This window comes from Nilaparvata lugens, chromosome 7, assembly GCF_014356525.2.
Source record: "Nilaparvata lugens isolate BPH chromosome 7, ASM1435652v1, whole genome shotgun sequence".
In the NCBI taxonomy this organism is placed as follows: domain Eukaryota; kingdom Metazoa; phylum Arthropoda; class Insecta; order Hemiptera; family Delphacidae; genus Nilaparvata; species Nilaparvata lugens.
Window position 1 is genome coordinate 10,782,301 of NC_052510.1, and position 23,898 is coordinate 10,806,198.

General features: G+C 34.1%; 1 protein-coding gene across 1 annotated transcript in view; it reads left to right on the plus strand.

Annotated features, from left to right (window-relative positions):
• The window catches only part of LOC111057700 (aryl hydrocarbon receptor protein 1), a 230,240-nt gene that overhangs the window by 154,100 nt on the left and 52,242 nt on the right, over positions 1 to 23,898 (plus strand). The window contains exon 3 of the mRNA XM_039431843.1: positions 8,252 to 8,349. Coding sequence (XP_039287777.1) covers positions 8,252 to 8,349 — 98 coding nt within the window. The remainder of the gene's footprint in view (positions 1 to 8,251; positions 8,350 to 23,898) is intronic.

Genomic DNA, 23,898 nt, shown 5'->3' on the forward strand with positions numbered 1-23,898 from the left:
GAGAAATGGTCAAAAACATGTAATATTGTAGATTTGGATTGGAAAATTGATTGTCACTTGAGAAATCATGAAACAGCCGTTTGATTTGTGGATGGGATGTTGTATAGTATGCATCGAATGTTGTAAAGATTGTTTTGAACGAAACCTTAAAAAAATTTTAGACTAAAGTCGTTTCATCTGTTTCGATCTATTATTTTTACAACCACAAGCATTATTCAGTAGAATCATATCATTTTCAGTGATAGGTGCATTTCGAGAAACTGATCTCACTACTTGAATAGTTCACATTCCAGATTCCCCATCATTATCGGATCGAGATCCATGAAATCTATCCTCAACTCCAGTAAGGATCCTCCATTTCCCAGTAATCACAAGAACCTCAGAATAATCCTCCAATTACGTGAATGTAACTGAATGAACATTTCCATAGGCATGCGCCCGAAAAATATTGTTGAGACCCCCTGCAGGGGTGGGATATTACCATCATAAACAACACTGAAACCAAGCCTGATTATGCATCAGATAGATAGAGAGCGCTAGGACTCTACACCACAACGGAGACTCATTCGAATCTTGCTTTCGGAAAGAACAGCTCCGGAGAAATCTGTAGGCTGGGACATGGGCTGAATTTTATTGGTCTTAGGCATTTCTTGTTAACCGAGGTGCTAAAAGGTTTCTCATTACGGTTCGGCTCCAGTGTGATACAAATTTAATAGCTTTGAGACTCACTTGGAGCATCTTCAACTCACTGGCATGAGAAACTCAATTTCAAAATGAAAATATGTCATACATACTCTCATTCTCGTTTTATCTTTGAAATTTTTGCGATGTTTTTATTCAGTGATAAGAGAAGATATTTCCAATCCAATTATCAAAGAGCATGTGAGATGAGCTTCAAAAATCATTAATCAAGAGCAAGCTGTGCTAAGAATGTTGTTTATTGAGTTATCAAAAACTGTACAACTACTGTTTATGATTGTTATAACAACTTGAAAAATTCATACATGATGGTCATAATACGACTTGGAAATCATTCCTCTAGTACTTCAGATTGCAGAATGAGAATAAATTTTTCCAATCTTTTAAACCATTAACATTGATTGTCACAAACGTCTTAAGACTTGTGACAAAGCAAGCAATTGTATGTTGTAAAAAATCGAAGGAGTTAGATTGAACCAGCAAATGAGCGAAGTTTAAAAGTTCCACGCTTATTCTATAACTTACTGAATCCCTCATGATCTTCTTTCTTATTTAGGCCATTTATACATTCAAATGTAAAATGACTCTCCATTACAATGGAATTCGATTACAGGGAATCAGGTGTGAGACTCTCCAGACGTTATAACTTTCCTTGACTTGATGTTAGGATTTTTCATAATCAGAATATTCGTGTTCCTGATCTCAATTCATTACCTATACCATTCAACTCTTTAGAATACAATTATCGGGAACTAATATTTACGAATATCGAGAACTTATTTACGACTCACACTGGCGCACAAGGAATCTTCCTTTTGCCGGTGTTTTTGCTTCACCTACTGTACTTATGCATTATGAGCATAAATTAGATCTTCATTTAATAACTGTTATTTATAATATCATGGATAAGGATATTATTTCGTTATTATATCTATTTAAATAAATTAACATTTCCTTAATTTTTATGTATGTATCTTAGTTTAAGTGCAGTAGCATGTACTTATATTTATTTTTTGTAAAGCTATTTTGTATTTTGTTTTTGGCAAATAAATTCATTCGATTCATTCATTCATTCAATACCACTCGCGGTGGCTGAATAATTGTTTGGATACTTCTAGTTTAGAACACAGCCACAAGTATTAGGACTAGTACTTTGCGTCTCATGACAAGTAATCCACAAGCCAAACAGAATCGATACCAATCACTGATTCCGTGTAAAGAAAAGAAAACGTAGTAAAAATGATTGAGCAAACAACATTGATATCCTCTCACTCCACCTTCAACCAACACAGACACGTGTAGACCTGTACACACCTACACTAACACACACAAGGCACGCGTGGCCAGATCAGGGTTGTAAAAAACCACCCCAATAAACATTGCGCCCCTTTTTGTGCGCTTCGGTAAGTAGTTTTAAAGCTCAATAGGCTATCAATTTCTCCCTCTTCTCTTGCCTTGTCTTCCCATTATACCTTTCTTTTTTTGTCCGATTTCTCACCTCCCGCCATGTTCACCACCCCAAACCCCTTACAAACAAATGAGCTCTGTTAACTCGTTAATGACTACAACGCTAGCATGTGGATGACATCATCAAGGATGTGTAGCATATTTTACTCGATATTTACATGCAGGTCAAAACACAATGAATTATATAGTTTATTACGAATAAGTTGATGGGAATATGATACAGAATTGGGGCTGGTGATGAATGTGGATTAACTACTTACTATTTAGTGTTATTGTGCACTATATGTGCAGTTATTGGAATTAAAGAAATCTGCATCTTCCGAAATCAAATTGAAATATTTTATTTGTTCAAATAAGCTTGTAGGCCTAAAGTTTCAAAACTCATTATTTATCAACGAATCTTCCTTATTCTGATTCCAAGTAACAAAACCTAGCCAACAATAGTAGGCCTATAGAAGAAATACTTGGAAGGTGGAATGCTTGTGATATAGAATATCTTGATTATAATTTGAGTTCATCCTCGATCTTCTTTCACAGGTCCCGTTGATCGATGGATACATTTTTATTTATTTATTACATTTATTAACAATCACGAATCATTGAATATTATACAATAATATGATTGGGAGGAGAAACAGGCATAGCCAAAAACTGTCTTCTCCTAAATTTTTATGTTTTTTTCCATAAATATAGAGAGTTTGATCTAGGTAACAATGATCACAACTTCTCGAACAGTTTTTTAATTTTCACTGGAAAAATGTCTGGTTTTACAACCCCCAAATCGATGGATACCATATAGCCTCTGAAATCAGTCCCATAAATACTGATTCACAACCCAAATCAATAGATGCCATAGAATGTCAAAAGAATCTCACGCGATCCATTTCTAATGGGAAATCAAACATCTATTGAACTCTTTGAAATTTTCTCATTTAAAGATATATTGAACTTCATGAAGCTTTCTCGTAACAGTATGTCGATTCAAAACAATCACTCCCACACCCCCAAATAAAATAGATACAGTAAATAGCAGAGGGTGAGTTTATGCAAGCCGGATAGGAAAGACAACCCCCCTGATCGTAAATCAAAAACATATGCTAGTTGCAACCGACTAACTTCAGTTGGCGTTGATGTTTATGCTGCTACTTGCTATGCTACTGCTGCTACTAGCGATGCTTCTACTAATGCTACTAGCGATGCTTCTACTAATGCTACTAGCGATGCAGCCACTGTTATTTTTCAAGCCTAACTCCTCGAGTGAAAAATTGGGGGTATTATGATGTTATAATAGGGATGATTTTGCAGTTTTGGTTGGTTTTATTCGCTTGATTAGGTACTTCGAATGTCGGTCGGTACTGGGATGATACTTGAATATATCAGTAGACTACCAATTAGACCTACCCTAACTTGTAAAATACTAGTAGTTCTGTGAAAAGTAGACCTCACGCAGTATTCTCATCCACAAGTACCTGATTGGAACTATAGACCTTATGGAAATACAGCAATAGACTGGCTTCTCCACACATCTGTGTGATCACTTGTCAGCTGATTTATGATGAATAATCCTATAATCTGATTTTTACTCTTATATTGGCGTATGAAGGAGACTCCTTTTTCCTTTTATATTATTCTTGAAATGCCAAATTTCCAAAAACCTTGTACATACGTCGACGCGCAATTAAAACTTCGCTCTTCGCACTTCGCTCGGTCAATTATTATTCGTTTTAGTGAAACAAAATAAGAACCTAATTATTAGATTTTCCAATTCCTTACCTAAGATAATAAGACAACTAACATTATATGTTTCTCCAAGAACTTACAAGAACGTTTTGAATGCTTTATATAAATCATAAGAATTGTATGAAAGTGTGAGTTCCATTGTATTTCAAATATTTCATTGACTATTGCTCAGATTTTTAATCAATGTTCCAACCTTCCAACTTGAAAGCTATTTGATTAATAAGTACAATTTATACTCACATCCAACGCATCACTTGTATCCAGCATCAGTGTGGCAGTGTCATCAAAGTAATCTGTAACAAAATAGATAATCAAAAAATCAAATTATGGAAATTAGTAGTATGTCAATTATTGTTGTCTTTTCAAAAACGAATATCCATTTCAATTTTCACTTTCTGTGTATTTCAAAGCTAAATCTCCATTCAATACCTCGAATTTCCTGTGTGCTCCAAAAAACCATACCGTCTATCAATAAGTCTTTCTATCGTCTTTCGGAGGAGACGATAAGGCGTCGGTCCCGACTACCTTAAAATTAGTAGTCATCTCTCATCATCATCCCTCTCACTCATTACCCACGCTCAAGCCTATGAGCTTATGTGGGCATCACCCTCAGTATTATTATAATTACGTCCATGTTTCAAAGCATTCAACACCTCTCATTCGCCTAAGCAGAATAACACATCCTCAGTACCTTGCTACCTTGGGAGAAGATTTTAGTTCTTGTTTTCATTTGCATCGCTTGTTATCAAAACAAGAGCCGATCTTCTTCCATGGTACAAGAAACTGATAAATTGAAGGAGGAAAAAATGGAAAGAAAACCCCCGATAAACGAACAACATGTTTGCCAACGATTATAAAACAAACGCTGAAGATGTCGGTTTGCTGATATAATTAATTAAAATTCATGAACGCTGTCTGGCTACCCTGTCTTGCTAAAATTGCTATTAATTTAGCCAACGATGAAGATGTGGAGTTGTCCTAGTCGATGTTCTCGACTTTAATTCGATCGAATTTTAATTGTTCGAGAGTTTTGGTCGACAACACACTTCCGCTAAAGATCACGCTAATGCAATACAAGTATTATCATCATTCTGCCCGTCTATCATGTCTGGATGCAATAAATTATGTTCAGTTTATGGAATGTACAGCCTTGTATGCTCTACACCATAAGTACACCTGATGAGAGGTGAAAAATGTTCAATTATAATTAAATTAATAATAATCATTCTTGTAGTTGAAACAGGCATGCAAAATTGGTGTTCATGTAATAAACTTAGAATCCTTGGTAAGAATAATTGTGCAGTGATGAATAATATTGTGTATTTCTCATTTTTGCTTTTCAGTTATTTAATTTGGATGTGTTCGATTATCACAAAATTTCATTGGAACAATCACAATCCCTTATCTGATTTTCTGATCAACAAGAACGATCAAATTTTTGCAACAGAAGGTACAGAATTTCGAAATTCATTCATTGTACTGTAAATTAATAATATCTTCAGTGAGAAATAAAAGCTAATGCTGATAGATTATTATTCAATTAGCTCATCGTTATACTAGTGTAAATTTCTTGCTTGTTATAGAATTTTTTGTTGTATGAGATTAAGTAGATGGCTTAATGATTGAGATTAATTTGAAATTGATAATGAATCAATCAAAGGCCTAAAAACAGTCAGATGCAAAGAATGTTATACATAACGATTCAATCTTAGATAGTTTTAAAGTATCTACAAGTTTTACTATAGATAAACGAACGATTTCCTATTCATTCATTTATTAATTTATTCATAGACAATAGATACAATGCAGGTAAAAACAACAGGCATTCGCCCAAAACTGCTTTAAACCTTAATTTGGAATACACAGTCTAGAGGTTATGTAAATTATAACTTAATTCACATACTATTTTGAGTCCAAAAAATGTATGTACTACAATAATTTTGAAATCAAAAATTCAAAAATACAAATCCAAACAAAAATCTTCCTTCACAATCACAAAAAATTTCACTTAAATCCACAAAAATTATACTCATGTTAAAATTCTAAACGACAAAACATCTATTGTTTATGCTTTACCTATGGTTTAACGTCAAGATAACGTACACCAGCATTATTTACAGACAATATTTTATTTTTATAATTCAACAGTTTCAACCGATTCCAATAATAAACCTGAGTATCCACCCAAGTTGAGTAAACTTTTCTTTCAAAATCAATCAATCTCCGTTCAAGGTTAAATTCAATAACCCAATCAAATCATCAATAAAAATTCCAACAGAAGACATTAATGTTATTCAAATCAGACCCAGATAAAAAGTAACGACTCCAAGTAGTAACGGTTTGAAAAACAATTGATAGTGTAGGCCTACTGCGAAGAATTACACAATCACAAGACAACACCCGAATTTGAAAGGGGAGGGTCGTTGATCTATGCAATTAGTGTCGATCTAGCACTTAGTTTACCGTTCAATGCATCTGCTCATTGGTGTGTTAGCCTAAAAAATATCCACCGTGTAATAAGATAATAGATGCGCATAGCCGAAGGCTTTTTAAAGAGCGGAAGAAGGCCATATTTTGATTTGCGATCAATTTTCGTGTGTGTGCGCGGAGGGTTACCAAGCGGAAGATGACTAGCCAAAATCCTGGTTAGCTACTCTCTCACTCGTTCTCTCTTTCGGGTGCTCTTTCTCTCTCTGTCTTATCTTGTGAAATAGTGCCGGTCCTATTAAGCTGTCAAATGGCACGCGCCTTCTTCTTAAAAGAGCTGCACAATGAGATCTAATTGCTGCGTTATTGAAACTATAAATCATCCAATGGTTGCTGTAGCCGGTGCTCTTTTTACCTCTGGCTTCTCTAGCTGACCAACGCTTTCTAGATGCAAATCATTATGTTTCTATATGTATTTTACTTTCTTTCATAACCTGTGAAAATTGTTTTTTCATGGCAATAGAAATTTTAATCCAATTTCAATATATTTGTGATGTTTCTTTATTGTATTACAACTAAAACAATTTGTTCATAATTATTAATTTATTAAAACATTTTTTGAACGTTAATTTTTTTTGTAAACAAAATGCTACTATTTAACCGCCATTTTGTTGTTTGTAAAAAGAACGTGGACCGCAGAACTCAGAACGCCTTACCGCTCTGTGTGCACTTAGTCCAAAAACCCCACAGTAAAATATTAGAGCAAATTTCTAATTAATACCAAATATTTGATCAGTCAATGATTCAGATCAAATATCTATTTTCAGTAAATATTATGTCTAAGTTGATTTAAGCTTCCTTGTCAGCACCCATGCTTCACTTGAATCAATCAGCACCCATGCTGACAAGGAAGCTTGAATCAAGAATACAGTCAGCAGAGATGCGATTCCTTAGACAAGTAAAAGGATGCACAAGAGAGGATCGGATTCGGAATGAAAATATAAGAAGAGAATGTGATGTCCAACCAGTGTTGAGTTTGATAAAAACATATAGAAATAAGTGGTCAGATCATGTCCTTAGAATGCCTGAAGACCGTTTCCCATTGAATGCCCTACTCCACAAGCCAATAGGCAGAAGAAGTATTGGTAGACCGAGGAAGAGATGGACGCCGGAACAGGCTTGAAAAGCCTAATCCATGACGATGATGATGATGATGATGATGATGAAGTTGATTTATAGTTTTTCCTTCAATGTCATAATTATATTATGATTTTAGTATTTTGTACAATAAATAATGAATAAATGAATGAATGAATAAGTTGAGGGGGCAGAATCTAGATTTCCGAAATTATAGAATTTTGATATTGGAAACGTTTAAATTTCATCATGTGTTATAATGACTAGAACCCAATCATGAGTTAATTCAAATTGACAATCGAATAGCACAATTTGGCAATTCTTGAAGAAATTTTATAATATCCATATAGCTTTTATTAGTGGGGAGTCCTTGACGGAAGTTCCACCTTCCTATTTTTTGTATTCTTAATTATTGTATAATAACATTGAGTTTGTGTTGCAGAGACGGAAATGATTCCTTCTTTGAGCTTAGCTCTATTTAAATCATCAGTTCAATTAAAATATTGGCTGTCAAGTCTCAAATATTGACAATTATTATTCTGTAGGAATTTGTGGTAATGATGATTGATTAATGATTCTTTCTCAGTGACAATGCTCAAAATAAAACCTTGAAAAAGATCTTAAATATTAGTTACATGCTGTTCCAAGAAGATAACTACTGGTAAATCATGAGTTGAATATTGATTAAATGAATTACATGTAAACAATCCGCGAACAATATCTCTCATTTTATGTTAAAATTGTGTTACTTTGTCTTAATTTATTTATTTTTGTGTTACAGTGACAATGCACAAAGAGAAAGAGGAGGCGCAGTATAGGAGTCGGAGTGATATGTCAGTCTACGATCATGCTATGCTTGATGGTGACATGTTTCTTCAGGTAAGAGACATTTTTCTGTTCTAGACTGATTTAAAGTTATAACTTCAATTTTGGTTTGAGACTCTTAACGGAGTCTTCGCCAAGTTCACATTCCGTACAGAAGTTACACTCCATTGTATCGTGAAACCAGGTATTTCACATTGTTCATAATACCATCATTTTATTCGTCACTATTTTCTATTGCTCCTTCTTTTACTATTGATATTCTATTATTACTATAATCTTTCTCTCACTCTTTCACCCAGTTCACATTCCGTACAGATTAATCTCCATTGTATCGTGAAACCAGGTATTTCACATTGTTCATAATACCATCATTTTATTCGTCACTATTTTCTATTGCTCCTTCTTTTACTATTGATATTCTATTATTACTATAACCTTTCTCCCACTCTATTTCTTGTTTCAATTTATTTTTGTAAGGCTAAACCTATAAAACCAACCACAGTGACTCATAGTATAGAAAAGACCTTGCCGATATCCCTGTGTACATTCACCACATTAGTGTTGATCAGTAATGCCACATTTATCCTAACCATTTTCAATAAACCTGCACTACAAGTTGGAACGAGATTTCAAAGTGCGAGGCAAAAAGTGATAAATAGAGATGACAAAGACTGCAGCAGAGTGCAGAGAACTGGGAAATATACTGTTGATTTTCTAAAGAAAAAAAAATTGATATGAGAGGCAATGGAGAGTATATTTGTATAGTAGAATATATAAATGGGAATAAAGTACGGCATAAATATAGAGTTTGTGAAGTTAAATAGATATGTGGCGACTGGAGAGAAAAGGAAAGTATATTTATATAGAAATAAAATTTATAAATGAAAATAAAGTACGGCATAAATAGAGTTTATGAAGTTGAATAGATATGTGTAGACACTGGAGAGAAACGGGAAAACATAGTGATTATTATAGAAAAATATAGATATATAAAGATAATAATATAATGTGGAATATAGAGAAAGAATATAGATGTAGAGGGAAACAAAAGCCTACAACAATCGTTATTAACGAGTTAATGTCACGAGATATATGTATGTGTAGGTGTAGGTGAAGAGGGGGGGAAACTCTATCGTGTGAAAGAATTTCACTTCACTTGCCGTTCATTTTCTGCTGTCTTTCAATTATTACATCGTTCACAACGACAGCGTTAGCTGTAATGGTGAGATTCACTGTGAAACTGTCAGCGTTGTTCGAACGGGAACCATTAATGTTATTATTATGAGGGATACTGACAATTTGAGTTTAATTTTACTGGAGCTGTTTCACTTTAAACTGTCAGCATTGTTAGAATGGGGAACATGGATGTTATTCATAAGGAATGCTGACAATTTAGATTAGACTTTACTGGAACTGTTTCATTTAAAGTTGACAGCATTGTTAAGCATTGGATAGTATTGAAGTAATTCGTGAGGAGTGCTGACAGTCGGAGTTGAGCCGTGCCTCTTAAAGTCGAACCGCGCGCGATCGAAAGTTTAAAGTCGGTTGTAAGCCGCACCAAACTTTTTAAATAGGTTGCCGAACCCGAGCCGGCCGTTAAAAATATTAATTAAGCCATTAATTGTGTTTGTAATAACGGGCAACGGCCTCGTAAAGCGCTGTGATTTGATTTCGGAAGCTTGTTAACGTGGAACAATACCCGTGTCAAGCGGTTGCGAAAACAGACTCCATAAAAATCACGCCAACCCACTAATTTCTGCCAAGTTATGGCCGAACCAATCGATTCTGGATGAAATTATTATTGCTGAATAAGAGCTTTCTCTCAGGCTTGGCTAATCAACTTTGCTGTTAAGGGTTTGGGTGCGGACTGCGTGATACGGTAGACTGACAAGCCCTCAAATTTTAAGGTTCCTACAAATAAACTGAGCTTGAAAATGTTGTTATTTTATTTGTGTCAATTGCTGTACGCCGATCATGATCTCTGTAAATTTCACGAAAATGCGTTGTTGACAACTTGATACTGTTCATAATCTCATTTCAATCACTGTGTATCCGGCCAATGAATTATGTTTACTTTTGTAATCTAATAATTGGAAAGCTTTGGGCTCGATGAGTACGTAATCTAAATTGAATCAAGAGTAATGTAAGAGTATGTTTTAATTATAAGTCATGATTTCAATTACGGAATAAAGGAGTTCAACCATAATACTGCTCCACTACTAGATGAAATAAGTACAGCTTCATTACTACACAGGAGATGAAAAAAGATCCAACCACATTGTCACTCCTAGAATAATATTACCGTGTTCCATCATGAGACGGCTATTCAAAGGACCAGCTGCAGCTACTATACTATTTTCCGAGTTAAGATTCATCCAAATTCTGGACTGTTGTCAGGCTACTCTGTACAAATTAACTTCAGACTTGGAGGAATATGCGGCGCAGAGAAAAGGAGGGAGATCAGCCAATTACAGTGATGAATAGAGTGATAGGTAGAAGCGCAGTTGCCAATTTGTCGATTAGAGTCAGTCGATTGAAGGATTCCAGACAGGAAAAGCCGTAAGTTTAACATGAGCGCTTGAATACTCACGAAAAATTAGAGGAATTCTGGCCGGTTAGAACGGCAACTTCGCAGCCGTTGTATCCATAGCTCTGTATGCCTTCTCTGCTGCGCATGTCCCTCCCAAGTCGAAAGTTAATTTAGAGTATGAATGAAAGGAAATTTTGATTAGAGAACATTACACGAGCTTTTTGGACCGAATAAACTCCTGTTTTTAAATAAGTGTGGTATTTTGTGCTACCTATGAGTATTCTTATGAGGTCATCGCTTTAACCAGTTTTTCAAGTATGAATTATTGTCTGGAATTCTATAGGAAAATAGAATTAGGTTCCAGCATAGATAAAGGATAAGCATAATCTATATTTCTTGTCTCTGGTTCCAGTCTCTGAATAATATTTACTACCTATTTAAACTTATTATTGACCTTACTTTTGATAAATAATTCAATATGATGATTGTTTTGAATGCAGAAAACCATTATCAAGTTTTAGATTGAAGTAAAGTCGAAAAACCATATTTCTTGAGTCTGATATTTTTAAGCCACTCCTTCAAAGCGCTATGACGCATTTAAAAACTCATATTACTGTTAGAAGATCATCGATGTATAGGAATCAGTACAATCTTCGAGAAAATAAGTTATCTCAGATCCAAGGTGTAGCATCAAGATGATATCAGTATTTCACAAGAATCTACGAATAATGTAAATGGTATTTCCAAGCCACTATAAGAAGGATCCGACACGAACAATTTCGATCAAATGCGATCCAAGATGACGACTAAAATGGCGAATATGTTGTCAAAAACAGGGTTTTTCGTGATTTTCTCGAAAACGGCTCCAACGATTTTGATCAAATTCATACCTGGAATAGTCATTGATAAGCCCCATCAACTGCAACAGGTCCTATATCTGTAAAAATTTCAGGAGCTTTGCCCCATCTATGCAAAGTTTGATTTGAAGTGGAAAAGATTGAGCATGAAAATCTCTGCAATTAATTTCCAGTAACATTTCCACCTAGAATTGAAAATAAGCTTGAAATCCGAGAAAATGTAATTATCAAATTAAAAATTCTGGCAACTGTTGGTTCTATTAAATCATTCACCACGAAGAGATAGCAGACCTCGTGTGTTTCCAGCGTTATTGACCTATTACCAGCTGTCTCATATCTTTGAATAGTAGACTTGAGATGCGCGAGTACACTAGCGTCAGATGATCAATTTTCTTAATGGCAAGGAAAGTTGTGTGAGTGCGCCACACCAGATTTTTCAAGTATGAATTATTGTCTGGAATTCTATAGGAAAATAGATTTAGGTTTTAGTCTCTGAATAATATTTACTACCTATTTAAACTTAATATTGACCTTACTTTTGATGATTAATTCAATATGACGATTGTTTTGAATGAAGAAGCCCATTATCAAGTTTTAGATTGAAGTAAAATCGAACAACCATATTTCTTGAGTCTGATATTTTTAAGCCACTCCTTCAAAGCCCTATGGCGTATTTAAAAACTCATATTACTGTTAGAAGATCATCGCTGTACAGGAATCAGTACAATCTTCGAGAAAATAAGTTATCTCAGATCCAAGGTGTAGCATCAAGATGATATCAGTATTTCACAAGAATCTACGAATAATGTAAATGGTATTTCCAAGCCATTATATGAAGCCGGTACCGGCAAGCCCTCCACATACATAAATTACACTCTTCAGTACAACTGCAGGAATTATGATCGCCGTATAATATCGCAATAATTCGTTACCACAAGTCGTGGACTTACTGACGATAAGTCACTCATTACTCTCCCACCGATAACTAGACACTAAAGCAACTTAATAGATTATCAACACCCAATTATCTGGGATGTATTACAATTACTGCGATGTATTATGCTAACATTGGAAACTTATGAGGCTGATAAAGGCTTTATTCACACTGAGAAGTGAAGGCTGGGGAAGTACTCTTCATTTCTCATTCAATAATAATGTGGAGTTCAAGGTTTTTATTCACTTCATAACTTTATGTATCTTTCATCTATTCCTTTTACGTTTCCTATGTGACTTTGTTGTCAGGTCAGTATTCAGATGCCTCTATGATGTTTGTAAAAGAATTATCCTTCACCTATTAGGCAACAAAATGTACTTCATAGGTTCTTGCTCTTATTTGTGTTCAAGCTGGTACGGTGAGCACCACTCTACATGCTAGACTAATTTTCCCCATTTTTCTATTAGGACGACACTCATCGTGATTATTTTCCCATAACTCACCTAACCGGAACTCTATTTCAAAACTATCTGAATATTATATATTCTTTCCAATTATTTGAAGTATTCCAAATTTAATCAGCATTTTATCTATTTGTTCCCAGTTAACCCACCTAAAGACCTAACTTTTGTTTGGGAGAGAGTGAGAGAGAGCAAAATTATACATGAATTTACATAATATAGACTATGAAAATAATTATTGAACTGTATATGATACTAGCCGTCTAGAATTAATTAAAGAATTAAATTTGGGTCTGAATTAATTTGTGTAAGTGACGCAAACCACCCAATAAAAAATATTATATATAATAGGAAGAGTTATAAATGATCCAAAAAATCAAAATTGCTTAAAAAGAGCAATCCTAGCCTATCTTATTCATGCTATGTAAAAATATTCATGTTATCTATGTTATTCAGCACTGCTGTTATACATCAATGATGAAATATTCCGTTCAAAATTGCAGTAACCCTTTCAATGAACCAAATTGATAACAATAAAAAATTAGGTGATTAAAGTAGAAGTTATAACTGATTTGAACCTCATTAATACCAAAGGGGAATATGCTATATCAGTATAGGCTATAGAATCTACTTTGTGAAAATAATTTAGGACTGAAAATTTTGTTAAGTGAAGAACAACAAGACCTATTTCGGACTATGTGTAACCTTATCTGAATTTGGGAGAGGAATAGCACAAGGCTACCTTATTTTTTCTCTCCCTATCATTTTAATGATGTACTTATTGTATGAATCAATAAAGAATAAAGAAGATGAAGATAAGTTTGATATGAATTGATGAAACACTTAGGCCAATAAACAACATTCCGATGCATAAACACGGTATTCCAGAAAATCAGTTACAAATAAAGTCCACAATTCCAAGGAAACAGAGATTTTAAAATCTCCAAGTCATATTATGAAGCGGTCAGATTCGCATAGAGCATAGCAATAAAAAACCAGACCTAACCGTAAATAAGCGCCGATAGATTCGCACTGCTAGTTATTTATTCAGCATTACATATCTATATATAACAAGGAGCTGGAGGGCAATTAAATGTTAGCAGGTTTCGCGATTTATGACTCGTAGATAAAAGCCACATAATATAGATATAGTTACCGAGTTGCAACTGAACTAGTCGTTCATCAAAATATGCACAAACCGTGTAGACTTTATCATTTAATATTCTTTTAAACTTGATCGAATCCTACTCCAATTAGTATTTGCACCAATAATTTACATTGTAGATCAAATTAGCGTACAGAACCAGCCTAGTTGTGGAGAATCATATCCCTAAGCAGCAATTCAACTTGATGTAGACCACTACTTATAGGAAATGCAGGAGATTTTATGAGCCAAATCATGGCTGATCATGTTTCCGACACTGCTAATTAAGTGGGCAACTTTGTTGTAATCAGTTCAACATCACAAACCATGCGGAAGTTGATTGAGTTACTATTAGTTTCTTTTATGTATTGTAGTAGCTATCAATGATCTTCGAAATAGTAGTAGCTATAAAATGATATAAATGTAATGTCAATGTTATAGTTTATATTAATGCTATAAAATGTTTTATAGTCGTGGCTGTAAAATGATGATCGAAAGTGTTGATCATTGGTTTTTCTGATCATTCAATGAACATAAAACTCAATCAATCAGTTTGTTCTAAAATACTGTATTAGAATTCAATTCCGTCTTCAACCCTAGTTTTTTCTAAGATCACAAAAAATACTATTACAAATTTCTTTCATTTCATAGTCATTTCTAATTCTTCGTCATCAAGTTCAGTTTACAATCATCAATATCCCAATCAATTATTCGAAAGCAATTTTTATTTCAGAATTATACCGATCAAATTTTGACAATTATTGAACAATTAGTGTGTGCTTAGCTTCGGAGGAAATTTTATCAGCAAAATTTGTTTTTTAAATGTTTTATACTATTATATAATGTGGATATGATTATTCAATGTTTTGTTATCGATTTTATTCTCGTCAATAAATAATAATGGAAGGACTAGAATTTTCATTCCATTGCACGTGCAATAGTGAATTATTCCATCAAAAATAGCTTGTACTAGTTACTACATACTAATAGCTTGGTGAATTCGAAATGATTTCATACTTAGATTACTCCAAGTTTTGTTTTAAATCTAGTAGATTAAAAATCTAGTCCACCTCCAATAAATTGTCGCCTTTGTCTCTAATATACAACCATCCCATTCCAAAAGGTTCATCGGTAATTATTCCTTACTCCTGTGAATATTCATAAGAATTCAGTTTTCATTGCAATAAATGTGAATCATTGATTACTTTCCTACGATACAATTAAAATACTGTAGAATTCAGTTTTTAGTAACTTGAGGTGGAAAACAGATTTCGTTGCAATGTATGTGAACTAATATGCTTGTTTTCTAGAATACAATACACTGTGGAAATTCGAGTTTTATAAACTTCAGTTGGGAAAAAAATCAGAATCGATTAGGCTAGTGCTGGCCCAAGTACGAGGGAAACTGAACTGGATTTCGCGCTGAATCTGATAATGGTCACCGGCCACCATCCACTGTAATAAATTCACCTTGGAACTCCACAGCGAATGTTAAGCAAGGCGTATAAATCTCGCTGCTAATTATTCGTTTTAGAGCGCTGAATAATCCAACGAAATGAGTAATAAAAATGCACACAAGTTCAAGAGTGGAAAATGCAATAAGCAGGTGCATACGCTTGCTGCACTTTATCTGCTCTGAATTACAATAACCATGCAAAATATCTACACCTCAAGTTTAATTCGGTGATAAATTACGCACTGACATACCGGGAAAGATGCGATGCAATTATAAAAAAATAATTAGTTTTTCATCAATCTAGAATTGCGAACGGAGATAATAAGGACCAACAGGGTTCTCTCTCTCCAATACAGAACTGCATACAGACAGAGATGAAAATAACCAACAGCGTTCTTTCACTCCAATCCAGAACTGCATAAGACAGAGATGAAAATAAATGACCAACGGTTTTCTCTCACTCTCATTATGATAAATCTGATGGGCCACTTCCTCAAGTATTGCTACTATTTTATCAGTTTATGAGATCAAACGCGGGAGGAATTCTAATGAAAGTTTTAGAGCTTTGCGAACAATAGATTTGAATAGTTATGAAAGGTTGATGTATCATAAAAATATGTAAAATTTTAACTCCAGTTCCCTTCTTCTCATTCCAATATTCCCACTACATAGAGTTACAATTATTAGGTTCATTTTTCTTCCTGCGAATTTTAATAAACTCGCTTATCTCGCTTCCGTCTAAATTTGAATATCTAAAACTCGTATTAACCAATGCAGCTCCAGTAGGCTATTAGCTCCTCCTTTGAAATCATTCATTAAATTGATCATTACAATATGGGCCGAGACACACAAGGTGTTTTTTCAGACGAATCGGTACAGCACGACAGGACAGGAAACTATCCGATTGACTGATTCCTGATACCCAATCATCCAATCGGAATGTTCAGACGTGGCCATGCCGACTCGTCTGAAAAAACGCCTCGGCCTCGTGTGTCCCGGCCCTAGAGTTTCCTTAAGTAGATCAGAATACACCCATAATTATATTAATTATAATACAACTATATATTGTATATTACAGCTGTGATAAGTTCTAAATAGTAAGTTTGTCTTTTCGGTCTCAAAATTGTATAGTTTTTCAAAGTTTGGAATTTTTTAATTAATTGTGATTGATTTAATTCAATTTAATTTATTTTTTTAATTAAGGAAAAAAATTTGTGTGTTCTGAATTTCAAATTGAGTGTGTAATTTATTGAAGAATGAATGTTAGGTGACACATAACCTAGCTACATTTGAACTGTTGTATAAATTAGAATTGGAACCGTTTTGGGCGTATAAGCCTGTGGTACTTTTCTGTAAGTTGTGTAATTCTCATTGATTCAATAAATAAATAAATAATTACTACGGTATGCGACTATAAACTACCGTTTCTTGAGAAGGATGTTTCAGGTACATTAGCGAATAGCCTATACAATTTTTAATAAACTGAGATTATAAACTAAATTGTCCTTACTGGCAAGAAAAGAATTGAACAACTTTATTTGTTTACTATTTCAATCCATCAATCGCAAATTTATTCCATTCAAATAACATCGTTACAACTAGTACCTAGAATGAAAGTGTCAATGAAACTTATTATATATAAACTCACAAGCACTAAACATAACTAACTACATACCAACAATGTCTCCACAGGAATGGGACATAGTATACCCTTGACAGTTAGTTTATTTTACGAGTGCAAGTTCATTCTATATGAACTTGTTATGTGTGGGCTAGTACCTAGTAGGCTATAGGTATTCAATCATTTCACAGTAAATAGGATTCCAGATCAGAGGGCCTGAGGATATGAAGTAAAACTCAGACCAAACACATAATAAATATTGGCATTGTAGATCTTGGATTATGTTGCAAAATGAAATGGTTATTGTTACGGTTTTCATTCAGTTCGATTTTTCATTTCAGTTTCATTTTCCAAAATTTCATTTTGATTCAGTTTCATTCAGTTTGATTTTCCTCATATTATACTCGTAACTCATAACTCATATTATTCAATTTTCACTAGTATGTTATTTGACACATCATCAGAAATGTCTAAAACGTTAAGTTTTCCTGGCACAGGAAAGAGAAACAATACGTTTCTCTTACAATACGTTTTTATATATATATTTATTTATTTTGCACTCAGTACAGTACTCAGTACTTGTTTGAAAACGTTGTTCAGTACTCCACACTCCATTTTTTCATGTTAAAGAATTTTTGAGAGATTTACATTTCATTACTATTCTTCAAACTATCGTTCTGCCTGTTTGGTTCTGATCTTTGTCATTCATCGTCTATTAATAATTTTATTTATTCATCTGTGACTTCATCAATTAAGTGTTGAAATATTTGTATTATTAAGAGTGGATAGTCTTGTACTGTTAGATCAAACCTAGTAAAAGAAGTATTTTACTCATTCATAAGAACGTGAAGTTCTCTATAATGAATTAAAAAGTGATCAAATATATTACGATTTCCAATCACAAACCTACCTACTCTGACTTTATATTCAATGCTTAGAAAATGATTAATTTGATCCCGGAGTCGGAAACACTCGCGATTTTCCAATAAAACTTGTAATAGTTATTGTGATAATTAAAAACTACGAATCTTTCCATCTACTTCTCTAAAACACATTTCTGTTCTTCTGATGTGCAGTGAACAACACGGAAATATTCATTCCAGTATTGCTAAGCTCTCCTCTAATGAAGCTATGAACTTTAACTTCTTACCTACTCATTACTTTCCGTGACCAGCCAATCACATTCTAACACCAAACTTGAATATTCCATTTGCATAAGAAGCATTTTACATTACTGTGAAATGACCGCCCATTAAGCTGTCAGAAAGCTGCTTGATTGCTTTTCTCGGTCAAACTCACCAGATAAGAAACAAGATTGAAGACGAACGATTGTGTTGGAAAATCCATTTCCAAAGAAAATGGTTGGCGCTCCAAGCAATAAAACACTATTCTATATTACATAAACCAAGATTTCCATTGCGTTTGATAAGCTCTGGAAAATAGAGCTGTTAGGTATTTATTACTGATAAGGAGTCGAGACATGAAAAACATCTTGAAAAGTAGGTTGACTTCTTAATTAGCGTTATTGCTTTTTATTCCTTGGATATCATCTTTTTATTACCTATTTCACTTGACACAAGGATGTAAAATAATTTAAATGCTATATAATTATCATGATTTTAAGCATTGTAATCAATCTATTGGCGTGTACAAATGAGAGTTACACGGATATTAATCGGCCAAAGTGTTTATTGCTGACTGACCTAAGACAAGCAGTAATTTCTCAATGAGAATTAATTTAGTAAAATTTAGTTAAGAAAGGAATCGGTGAAGTCCAATTCACATTATCAAGATTAATTTCAATTATCAAGATTAAAATGTGACCACTCAGTTTTCAAAACGTAATACCCCTAGACCTAGACGGTAGATTTCTATCGGATGAGAGAGAATGAGATTGAAAGAGATATTTTGAGAAAAAACATAAGATAATATGATGAGAAGAAAATCATTGTATGAGACAAAGTGGAACTTCCGGTATGCTCCATGAAAATCCAACTATAGACACGAATTTCTGTGTTGTTTTGAAGGTGATTTAGTAAATATCCATATTGAATGAAAGTGACTTTATAATTATTATTTAACGAAAATCCTAAATAAATGCTGTAAATCACCCCGAAGACTTCTATTAATTAGCATTTGAATAAATGCATTCTCTATTTAATTCCATCTGTAACTGGTTGGCCGCTATGGCTTCGTATAAAATGAGAGCTGCTATCCAGAGATTGTCAGTTTGGTGTAAGGGTAAGAATTCCTGACTGGCAATTGGGAGGTACCGGGTTCGATTCCCGGCTGGCAACTAATTTTTGGATAGTAGTTCTCATCGAATTTCCATCTAGCTGTTAACCCTGTTGTCAATGTCTGCAGTAGCAGAAGTATTCGGGGTGATTTACAGCATTTATTTAGGATTTTCGTTAAATAATAATTATATATTAATTAGCATTTGAATAAATGCATTCTCTATTTAATTCCATCTGTGAAAGTGACTTTATTCTGTCAAAACCACTGTTTTATCAAAACAATTTGAGAAAAGTGAAAAATGAATACTTAAACATTGAGCAGAAGAGTATACTGTTTAAAGTGTGGATGATGCGATACGACTGGCTATTGGTTGTTCACCAATCAAGGTCGAGATCTCTGATTGATCGAGCCAAAACTCGTTCAAATAAAGAACATTAAAAATGAATAAATAAGGCAACTAAAAGCTACAAAATTTATAATTCATGGTGCAAAGTGGAAGAGCATTCAGTTATCACTTTCACTAGATAAATTTAAATTGCATAACACAATTTGAAGTTTCACATTGAGACAAAATGTCGCAGTAATCTTATCCATCAATAGGTTAATCAGTCAAGAAAGATTATGTGAAATGTAAAATAAGTTTACATGAAAAATGTGAAATTTTCTACTTGGAGACTATGATATATTTCATAGTGAAAGACATTATTATGATGAAGAAAAAGGTGATGAAGATACTAAAGTCTAACAAGACGAAGAAAAAGAAGCTGATCGTCTATTTAGCGACAGGATTACGGCAGTCATCCACTGATCGACTGCGGTCGTGAGGCGACTCTTGACGGACGATCGAAGATCGCGACAAAGAGAGACAGAAAGGCACACAAGAGAAGAGAGAGTGAGACAGAATAGAAAGAGCACAAGCTGTCATTAGTGACAATGACAGCAATAATCTATTGGTGCAATCTCTTTGGCGATCATGCGATCCTTATCGATGGGATGAGACTCCAGTACCCCCTTATCACGTGATCCCCCCCCGGGAGGGACTCTAGACCCCCCCACCCCTTTAGCAAGTGCCGCTAGCACCTGTCACTTGCTCTGCTCTGCTGGCTGCAGATGATGACTTTATTGAGACTGGTTTCATTGCTGGCGTGGAAGTGGAGCCTCGTGTACACGGTGACAGTTGCAAGGCAAGTAAATGGTGCAAGTGTGACTACACACTCAATAGTGGAACTATTATTGATGAAAGTATTGTACAAATGAGGATTTGGCAGAGGAAGTGAGTTGAGCTACTTGTATTTCAAATATGAATTACAAATTGATCTTCAATGGCTAATTATTATTCTTTTTCCAAACAATCATGAGTTCTAGCTCAAGTGTTCATAAATATGAATAATACAATATTATAGCAGTGATTTGAGGAGTAAAATATTTTTACTTGACGAGTAAAATAATGGAGGATCAATAATAGAGAATGAAATAATGGAGAATGGAACACGAAACGCAATTGATAAAACAAGACATGAAAATGAAGGATTAGTAGGTTTATAAGAATACTATTGAGAATATTCCATTTTCTGTACACCATTTTTCTGGTTACTCGTCTAACAGAGAATTTGAAGTCTACGTAAGTGTAAAAAATTGATCGAGCAAAACCAGTTTAAAATCGATCAAACCTTGGTTAAAACACAACAATCAACAAAGTTATTTGAATTCTCTCTTATACTATGCTGTCTTGGACATGTAGATTGCTTAAAAGTCTCTCTTGATTAACAGAATCGATTCAGTTTCAGAACGTGGGCGTATGTTTTCTCAAAGACCGTACATTGTTGTTCCTCAAACGGGGTGAATGTGAATTCTAGCATCGGCGAGCATTGCAAGATAAAGAGGCTCGTTTTGGGAGAGAGAAAGAGTGAGGAGAGGTAGCCTACCAGTCGGTTGATAAGCTCTCAGGTGTGAATTCAGCTATAAATTCAACTGATGCCATCTAAAGAAGGCCATCATTCCCCCAAACCTTCCTTTTTATCTACCGTCTACCACCAAACAACAAAACCATCTCATTCTTAGCAATTCTACTTCGCTCTTGTTTCTAATTACATACTTCTCACCATCTATTCAGACTTTTTTAATTATCTTCAACGAATTACTAATCGACATTTTCCTAAATCCACATCATGATGTTTTCATACATGTAACTTCAAGTTTCATTTTTTCTATGCGAGTTCAAAATTGATCAAGCAGCTCAAAATTTATTCTCATTAACATTAATTGAACCCTCGACCAAGTTGATTATGTTAAGAAATAGAACAAATGGGCTTGTCAATTATTAATACAATTATTTTTCATTTATCAGTGATGATATTCAATGAAGTATTCTTATTTAATTTGGTTTTAAACTTTTCCAAATTCTAAATTCCTAGTTATATATATTTTGGACTCAAAATTGGACAAAAATAATGAAGTGTAAACATAACCTATTTTTGGACAATTTCTATCTAAATTTGGGAAGGAACAGTTTTGGGCTTCAAGCCTGTTGTTCCTTTTCCAATAATTCATAGTTGACAATGATATTGCATATTTATATCAATGTATTAGTTAAGCTGTTCAAGTTGTGTGAAGTAAACTATTTGTACGATTCCAGAATTTTTTCATAACATAGAAAATAGCATTGGAATTTCCTATTTGGGCTGAAGATTGAATGAACACAGGGAAATTTCCCTGCAATCACAATATATTAGTTCAAACTTGAAACTATTGAACTCAAATCTATATAATATCAGATCTTGAATCATGGAGAAAACAAAGAGAGCATTGTAGGATGGTTCTCTTCATTCTCTCAACCTTTATATATTCATGGAATAATCCAGTGAAAGAATATATCATGGAACTACAAGCCATCTCTGTGATCAATGAATATATTATCAAAAACAAGATATTCTGAGCACAATTGTGGACAAAGCGTTAAAAATTAATTACAGAAAAGGCAAATGGAAAGAGGAGCCAGTAAGGCGCCATGCACATTCTATTGTGTTTGTGCACCTCTGCCTTGTTTAGCTGCCGTGTCTGGCTCGATTTGAGCCAATTTCACACAGTTTACCGTTAAACACAGGCCAACTATCAGTGTGTAACGACTCAATTTCTAAATATTTGCACGCCGCTTTAATTTGCACAAGTTTTTGTGTACATTTGGCAGCAGAATCTGAGAGCTGCGGCGCTCGCATGACAAAGCTGAAGCTCGCCGACTCTCACGCGAGCTGCATGCTCGAGTATGCTCGTCTCTCCTCGCCCTAATATCACGTGACCTTCGGTCCTCCAACACCTCACCACTTGAACGCTACACTATTCACTCGTTTACAACTGTATTTGTGCATTGTCCATTTAAAACATGGGTTTGAGTGCATTTATATGGACTGAGGTGCAATTGATGAGTTTCGTTTCAATGATTTGCAATGCGAAGTGAAAACAGAAGTCGTATTTGGGAAGATCGTTTGGATGGATTTGAATTGATTTCACTTCCTATAATTTGTTTTGAATTTCAATTAATTTATAACTGAAAGTTTAAAGCTCCGATTCACTGAGATGACGTCATTCCTCTACATTGCTACTAATTGCCCATATTTTTTTATTTATATATTCATTCATTTATTGTATAAAATACTATAATCATAATATTATTTCATTTGTGTATGCTAAGCGAATTCCTGACTTTATTTTCAATTATGAGATATGCTCCTGTTTGCAGACAAAGTTCATTATTTAGCAAGCAGTATTGTATTCATTGACTGTACACTATTCATTTTTGTTGAATTCAATATTTGATTATTGTTATTCTTTAATGTACTTGTCATTGAATGAAGATTTATTCATTTATATTGAGTTACACCTATCGTTAATTTTTATTATACTCATCGTATACTTTGTACATAGGATACCGTGATTTCATTTGAGTAGGCAGAAGATCTTATAGACAAAATAGCTCTAGAATTGAAATTTAATGGGAAAAGTCATCTCCCTGAAATTTGAATAAAGCTTTTAACCTTGTTGTAGGTACTATGCAAATATCACTTTTCTCCTCAAATTTTGCAGGAAGAGATGATTTTCTTGAAATACTTTCGACTAGCTTTTTTTAGCAAATGGTTCGATTTTTCAAAGGTTCGGTTATAGCAGAATATAGTATTCTGCCATAAGGCTCAAATTCCTCTGACAAACCACTATTTTCCTCCATATTCTCTAGTTTACCGTAGCGAATAACTCCCGAAATAATATTTGATAAACTTCAAATTTACCTGGAAACTAAAAACTAACTGGAAACTACTTTAGAGTATTTTCCATTCGCCGATTCACCTTAGAATTGATTTTTGTACTGGG